The 8,303-nt window shown below is 40.8% G+C and overlaps 1 protein-coding gene across 1 annotated transcript; it reads left to right on the top strand.

Moving 5' to 3' along the window:
* C24H18orf21 (chromosome 24 C18orf21 homolog) lies at positions 1-7,996 on the top strand. Its single transcript, XM_027525916.1, has 5 exons — positions 1-149; positions 232-254; positions 3,372-3,571; positions 4,898-5,094; positions 7,726-7,996. Exons 1-5 carry the CDS (start codon positions 73-75, stop codon positions 7,877-7,879), a joined length of 651 nt encoding a protein of 216 aa, XP_027381717.1. The 5' UTR covers positions 1-72; the 3' UTR covers positions 7,880-7,996.
* Positions 7,997-8,303: the final 307 nt, after the last annotated feature.

The following is an 8,303-nucleotide window of genomic DNA, read 5'->3' as shown; positions in this document are numbered from 1 at the left end:
CCGCTTTAGGAAACCGGCTTCCGGAGTCTCCTTTTTGCAACCGGGTCTCTGCGGCGTGGGGTATCGGCGGGGATGAGGCAGAAGCACTATCTTGAGGCCGCGGCTTGGAAACTACAAGATAGCTGCCCGGGCCAGGCCCGCTACCTTCTGTAAGAGAGGAGGGAGGGGAAGCGGGAGGCGAGCGGCAGGCGGGTGTGTCCCGTCCCTTACGAGTGTCTCTCTCTTTTGCAGCTGGGCCTACAGTTCGTCACACGGTAAGGAGGACGCCCGTTGGTTGTGGGTCGGGCTCTAGTGGCTCCGCTCCCTCCCTTCCGCACAAGGAACCAGATGATCCAGAGAAATCTGATAGACCCACAGCCATTATAAACCCCCCTCCAGAGGCTTCTCAGTTCCGTAAAAAAAAAAAAAAAAGCCTTAACCTGCCTTACCTTGCCTGACCTTTTATTGGCATTTGACACAATTGATCAATCTACTCGAAATAGTTTCTTCACTTGGCTTTCAGATCATCACCGAGTTCAACTCCTGCCTCTTTAGCCAGTACTTCTTGATCTGCTTTATTGGCGCCTCCTTCCCCACCCTCCAAATGATGGAGTGTCCCAGGACTCAGCCTTTGGACGTCTTTTCTATCTACGCCCAATTCCTTTATGACAGTTTTTCATGCAGTCTTACGGGTTTTAAATTCTTCATACTGAGGACTTCCAAACTTATATCCCAGTTCAGACTACTCCTCTGAATCCTAGACTCATCCAGATGCCTTGACAACTTTTTTTGAATGTCACATTAGGCGAAAACTCGAACTTTATCCCCCAACACGACAACCCCCCTTCCCCAGTTCTTCCCATTTTAGTAACCAGTAACCCCATCCTTAAGATTCATTCAGCCCAAAAACCTAGGAGTCACTCTTGTCTCACTAACAGCCTTCCTCCCCAGGACAATATGCCAGCAAATCCTGTTGGCTTTAAAATGTATCCAACATCTAGCCACCTCTTTCCACATCCCTCTTACCACCCTGTCCAAGCCATCAGTTTCTCTCCTGGGTTATTGCCAACAGCTCCCATGCATCTCTACAGTCCAGGCTCAATCCAGCAGTCAGTGTGAGTCTAACAGAAACCTAAGCTAGATTCATGTCAGTTCTCTGCTACAAACTCTGAAATGACTGTCCACTCAGTAAAAGTGAAGATCTTTATGAGCCCACAGGTGTACCAGTGTCATAGGTCTGCATTACCTCTTTGAGCTGCTCTCCCTTTTTTTCACTAAACTTCAACCACTGCCAGGCCCCCATGTTGTGTCATGGCCTTTGCAACTGCCCTTCCAGTACCTGGAAGTCTTACCTCACCTAAGTCTTACCTTACCTACTTGGATTCCTTCCTCATTTCCTTCTGGTCTCTTGAAAATGTCACCCCACGAAGCCTTCCCTGGCTTCCCTATTTAAGAAAATAGCAGCTATATCAGCAATCCACATTCTCCTTTCCAGTCTTTCTTTTTTCTCCCCAGCACTTAACATTTGGCATTGTGTACGTTGTTTCTCTCCATGAATTGTGCTCTGTTCAACGTGGTATCTCCCACAACCAGTGCTTGGCACGTAACAGTCTCTCAGTGTGAATGAATTTTACACTTTTCAGAGCTAAGTTACAAGCATGGTCCTTAGCTTTTCAATAGTGCTATTCCTAGCACTTAACACAGGACTTACCCTTAAATATTTATACAGATGGTGTGCCCACCTTCCTTTTCAGCAACATCACCTTCACACTTCATCTTTCCCTAAATAACCATGCTTGCTTTTTCACTGTACTTGTACCCAAAAGCCCTTTACCAATAATAGATGCCTTTTCCAAATACAGTTAAGAGTTTATAGTCATCTACAGTGACCTTTGTCAAGCCTCTTTGAAATGTTTCTAGCTAGTCTATATAGAGTTTAATAATTTTCAGGGCATTTTAATCATACTCTGTTACAGTTCTTACCAGTCTTACCTTCATTTCCCTAGGGCTCCCCAAGAACATGAATTCTATAAAGATAGCAACTCCTTTACTTCCATATTTATGTCTCTAGCCTAGCATGGTAGATGGTCAGTGAATGCTTTCTTGATTGCATAAAGGGCCTGGGGCAAGTCTGTTGTCCCCTTACCTTGTGCTGCAGACAACGCCCAGCTCACAAAACTGTGCTGATTGTTTAAAAAAGAAAAGTCCCAATATTGTTATTTCATGATAAATGTGTTTGTAAAATTTGTGAGACTTACAGCCTTTTTTTACTTGGTAGCAATAATGAACAAAGAGTAAAGCGTGGCTCAGTTCAGCTGCTCAGTTGTGTCTGACTCTGCAACCCCATGGACTGCAGCACGCCAGGCTTCCCTGTCCATCACCAGCTCCCGGAGCTTGCTCAAACTCATGTCCATTGAGTCAGTGATGCCATCCAATCATCTCATTCTTTGTTGTCCCCTTCTTTCCTCTTCACATCTTACTGCTGAGTACAATTATTTTCACATCAGCATCAGGGTCTTCTCAAATGAGTCAGTTCTTTGCATCAGGTGGCCAAAGTTTTGGAGTTTCAGCTTCAGCATCAGTCTTTCCAGTGAATATTCATGATTGATTTCCTTTACGATTGACTGGTTTAATCTCCTTGCAGTCCAAGGGACTCTCAGGAATCTTCTCCAACACCACAGTTCAAAAGTATCAATTCTTCGACATTCAGCTTTCTTTATAGTCCAACTCTCATATCCATACATGACTACTGGAAATACCAGACAGACCTCTGTCGGCAAAGTAACGTCTGCTTTTTAATATGCTGTCTAGGTTGGTCAGATTTTCTTCCAAGGAGCAAGTATCTTTTAATTTCATGGCTGCAGTCACCATTTGCAGTGATTTTGGAGCCTCAAAAAATAAAGTCTGTCGCTGTTTCCCCATCTATTTACCATGAAGTGATGGGACTGGATGCCACAATCGTAGTTTTCTGAATGTTGAGTTTTAAGCCACCTTTCTCACTCTCTTCTTTCATCAAGAGACTCTTTAGTTCTTGTTTGCTTTTTGCCATAAAGGTGGTATCATCTGCATAACTGAGGTTATTGATATTTCTCCTGGCAATCTTGACTCCAGCTTGTGCTTTATCCAGCCTGGCATTTTGCATGATGTGAAAAAGGGTGGGGACTTAACCTATCTGTTGCTAAAAAGAGTGACTCGATAAGAACTATAGTGTTTTGTAAAATAAATTATTGCCAATTTATCTTTGTAGATTCTTATATTTTGAGTTTTGCTTAAGGAAAATTTGTATTTGCTCATATTAAATAATATACTCTTTTGCATCTATAATATTGATAGTTTGTGGTAACAGAATACTCTGATTTGCTGACTTTTGGGTTTTACTTGTATAATTTTAGATGATAAAAGCACTTTTGAAGGAACATGTCCATACTGTTTCCAGTTGCTTGTTCAGGATAAATCTCGAGTGCGCCTCAAACCCAAGCCCAAACTGACACCCAAAATACAGAAACTTCTGAATCGAGAAGCAAGAAATTATACACTCAGTTTTAAAGAAGCAAAAATTCTGAAAAAGTACAAAGACTCCAAAAGTGTGCTGGTAAGATTTCAATTCCATTCTGTATAAGTAAACTAGAGTTTTCTTTCGCTTACGATAAGGTTAAGAATTAGCCTGAATATAACTCAGAAGTTTGTAGTAGTATATTTAGATTGTCAAAATATATACATAAGATTTTTTTTCTAGTGATTACTGTTTCATCAAGAGTGCAGCTTAGTTTTGTTTTTCAGTGTTACCTAGAACCAGACATCATGAACTCTCAATGCCCAGATCTTACCATTGAGCACAATTATTTTCACAAATTTGAGGATTTCTTGAGCTCACCAGTGTGAAGTCATCCGAACTGCATTTATCACTAAATATTTTCAGCTAATGGTCCTTTTCTTCAGACACAGTAAACTGTATTAGGCATACATAAGGAAAGAGCGTAAAGTATTAGGTACCAGTGTCATTTCTTCAGTCACCCCCTCCATGTCACAGTATGTATTTATGTCCAACAAAGATAAGTGTGTCTTACGTTCATTCATCAAACATTTATTGAGAATCTTACATTAGGCCAAACAGTGTTATATATTGGAGATGTAAAGTGGAATAAAACAACCAAATTAAATTACTTACGGTTTACCATGTAGCGACCAGTATTAGATACACTTTATGTGCATGTTCTGTGTTAAACATTTACCAACTATTCCAGTTTACCAACTATTCCAGTGCCTGGTTACTACTAGGCACTGTGCTGGGCACAGTGGACACTATGACAGATTAGGTCTGGCCTCAGACTACAGTCAGTAACAACTTGGATTGGAACTGCCATATTTAGGAGTTTACCATTGTTGGACAGGTAAGTGCATTTTCATAAAGCAACTTAAACCTCTGTGAATGCATTTTTACCTGCTCATGAACATCAGAGTACTTCTCGTAAACTAGTTTGTTAATTTTGTTGAGGCCTGGGCCGAATCTGGTGCCTTGTGAGTCAGATGGGTAGAAGAAGAGCATTTAGCTGTAAAATGGACCATGTCTTGAACAATGAATCCTGAAAAGAAAGTCAACCTCTATTCCTAATGAAGAAGGATGAGAATGTGAGAATTCATATGCCTGGTTTTATAAATTACTTTAGACTTGTATTTATATATAGATTCACTAAGGGTCTGAAGGAGTCAATTATTTTCAGTGATATTTTGCCATATTTTATTGGGAAAAGGCTTGGAATTTTTCTGAAAAAAAAAAAAAAATGTTATAAAATGTTGTAAAGGTATAAATGCCCAGGTATTAAAAGGTGTCTTACATATAAGAATTTAATGAATATACAGTTTATTGGATTAAGTTATAAGGAGAAATAAGACTCACTGTTTCTTCTTTTTGTGGCAGTTGATTACTTGTAAAACGTGCAACAGAACAGTTAAACATCATGGAAAAAGCAGAAGCTTTCTGTCAGCACTGAAGAGCAATCCTACCACTCCTACGAGTAAACTCAGCCTGAAGACACCAGAGAGAAAGACTCCAAGTTCTGCAAACCTAAATCACACGTCTGGTTCCAAAGGCAAGAGCCCAGCATTGATTTTCAGGTATGTTAATCCATTAAGCTATACAAATGGCCATTGCTAACCCCTGAGTTCTAACAAACACTCCCTGAAATTGCCATGCAGTTGAGGAAGTCATCACTGCACTGACTTCAGGTGTGTTCCTCTACATCCAACCTCTCCCTGGGCCCGTTCCCAACTGCCTTTAAATATATCCACTTCCCACTCCTGCATGTCCCAGAGGTAACCACTCAAACCTGCCCATCCTCCTAAGCTTCCTTAATCTATAAATGAACATGCCCTTCTAGACAGTCTGACATGACATGGTCGGTGTAGTTGACAGTCCTGCTCCCTCTGTCCTGGCCTAGTTAGTCACCAGTTTCTATCCATCCTGCCTCCAAGGTGTTTGCAACTGTCCTCTCCTTTTTCTCCACGCTGCTGCTGTCTGTTCAGGTCATTATTCATCCTTTGCCAGGATTACTACAATAATTCCCTGAGTCTTCCTGCTTCTAGTTTCAAACCCTTCTAGTCCAATATTTATTAAAAAACACAGTTCTGATTAGAAGCCTGGGGTACCTCACTGTGTACATAGGAAAGACACTGGCATGGGTTTCCAGCCCCCACTAGCTGGCACCAATCTGTCTGCCTATCACTTGCCTTAATTCATCCTTTGTGTCACCAAGACAACCAGTCAGGGTTGACTTTCCTGCTCTAAACCTTTATTTTTTGCGGTTTCCCCTGTCAGAAACTCAACAGAATAGGGATTTGTGAAATGATGTGAAGTTAACTATGTGACTGGGTACATGTTTTATTTTCAGTAATCCTCAATACTCTATTTATTATGCTCATTAACAAATTTAACTCTGTAGTAACTGTGAAAGGAATTTTTAAACATTTTTGTTACAAAAGAGTCTGGTAGCTTCTTGAAATTAAATAACAAAATTCAGCAAAGACTAGATTATTTCTGCTTATTGAGGTTTTTATATGAGGATTGACATTTAAAATTTCAAGTTAGTTTTCTCTGTATTCCTGATTATTTGGGTGTTTGATATGATAGGAATTCATCGTGAAAGTTTCTACTTACAGGATATATGCAGATAAAAGAAAATTTGGAATATTTAAAATAATTCACTTGCATTTAGACCAGACTGCTTGTTAGGTATATGCAGGAAAGAGAAAGTTGTATCATGTTTATCATGATTGGGGAGTCAGAAAAGGGATGAGATTGACAAACCCCAAATATTGTTTGGGGGTTGAACACAGTTGGCGAGAATGAAGTGGAAGGAGGCATAAATACACACATACCAGATGGGGAATCGTTTATTCAGTGGATATTTATAGAGAGCACCCTCTGTGCTTGGTTCTGTTAAAAAGCACTGGAACATACAGTTCAGTTCAGTTCAGTTGCTCAGTCGTGTCCGAATCTTTGCGACCCCATGAATCGAAGCACTCCAGGCCTCCCTGTCCATCACCAACTCCCGGAGTTCACGCAAACTCAACATCCATCGAGTCGGTGATGCCATCTAGCCATCTCATCCTCTGTCGTCCCCTTCTCCTCCTGCCCCCAATCCCTCCCAGCATCAGAGTCTTTTCCAATGAGTCAACTCTTTGCATGAGGTGGCCAAAGTACTGGAGTTTCAGCTTTAGCATCGTTCCTTCCAAAGAACACCCAGGACTGATCTCCTTTAGAATGGACTGGTTGGATCTCCTTGCAGTCCACGGAACTCTCAAGAGTCTTCTCCAACACCACAGTTCAAAAGCATCAATTCTTCAGCGCTCAGCTTTCTTCACAGTCCACCTCTCACATCCATACATGCTGCTGCTGCTATTGCTGCTAAGTCGCTTCAGTCGTGTCTGACTCTGTGCGACCCCATAGACAGCGGCCCGCCAGGCTCCTCCGTCCGTGGGATTTTCCAGGCAAGAGTACTGGAGTGGGGGTGCCATTGCCTTCTCCGCATCCATACATGACCACTGGAAAAACCATAGCCTTGACTAGATGGACCTTTGTTGGCAAAGTAATGTCTCTGCTTTTGAATATGCTATCTAGGTTGGTCATAACTTTCCTCCCAAGGAGTAAGCGTCTTTTAATTTCATGGCTGCAGTCACCATCTGCAGTGATTTTGGAGCCCAGAAAAATAAAGTCTGACACTGTTTCCACTGTTTCCCCATCTATTTCCCATGAAGAGATGGGACCAGATGCCATGATCTTCATTTTGCCCTCTAGAGCTCACCTTGTGTAAGGGTGAAAATACAACAGAATGGTACCTGTATGCATAGGTTGAGATTCTTCACTTTTGAGAAAGGAAGTGGTCTTGAGCTGTGAACTAAAAAATGTTTTTGCAGTCCTTGCTTAGAATTATCATGAATTTTGATGTCAGTCTTACAAGGAACTCAGTCCTAATGAGACTTTGCCTTTAGCTTTCTCTTTCAGGTATGAAGGCAGCTTCTAGACATACCCCTTATACCTCCTAAATGTTGCCATTAGCTTGTTTAGTGAGGAGATTTTTTTTTTTTTTAACAAACTGCGAATGACTTTGCTGGGTACAGCTACTGCTCATGTATGGCCATAATTATTACAGAAGAGCAGAAAATGATTATAGTAGTAGGTATCTAGGCTTGGTAGGAGGAACTGTTGCCTGTCTGTATATCTAAGTGTGGCTTTATGTTTCTTTTCAGAACGCCTACATCTGGACAGTCAACATCCATTTGTTCCTCAAAGAATGCGAGCAAAACAAAGAAACACTTCTCTCAACTGAAAATGTTGCTTAGTCAGAGTGAATCCAAAAAGAATCCAAAGATGGACTTTAGAAATTTCTTATCTTCTTTGTAAAAGATGGACTATGAAAATAAATGTTTAATGCAATTTCTGAAACTAAAGTTAGAAAAACTGCTTTTTAAAAAAGTTACTTATTCTTAAAATAAATGGAAACTCAGGTCCAAGAGCAAACTTTTTTTGGCATTCTTCAGTGTTTATGGAGAAAATACCTCCTTGGAATGAAAAACTGAACCCTGCCTGCCTCACAGGGTGATTGCGAGGATCAGAAATATATGAAAGGTAAGTAGTAAAGATAAATACGGACAGTGAGTGGTTATATTATGATTTTCTCCTCCCTTAAGTTTTCATTATTAATGTCCTTTTTTTTCATAAGGAAATTGAGGCCTTTATAAGAGGTCTACTTACTCCTTTCTAGCTGTCTGTGGCTTTACTGTTAATTCAGAAAAAGTGTACACTATAATGTTTCACTGTAAGTGGC

Source organism: Bos indicus x Bos taurus, chromosome 24 (genome assembly GCF_003369695.1).
Source record: "Bos indicus x Bos taurus breed Angus x Brahman F1 hybrid chromosome 24, Bos_hybrid_MaternalHap_v2.0, whole genome shotgun sequence".
In the NCBI taxonomy this organism is placed as follows: Eukaryota; Metazoa; Chordata; class Mammalia; order Artiodactyla; family Bovidae; genus Bos; species Bos indicus x Bos taurus.
The sequence above is the reverse complement of the archived record's forward strand: the minus strand, read 5'-3'. Positions and strand labels throughout refer to the sequence as shown.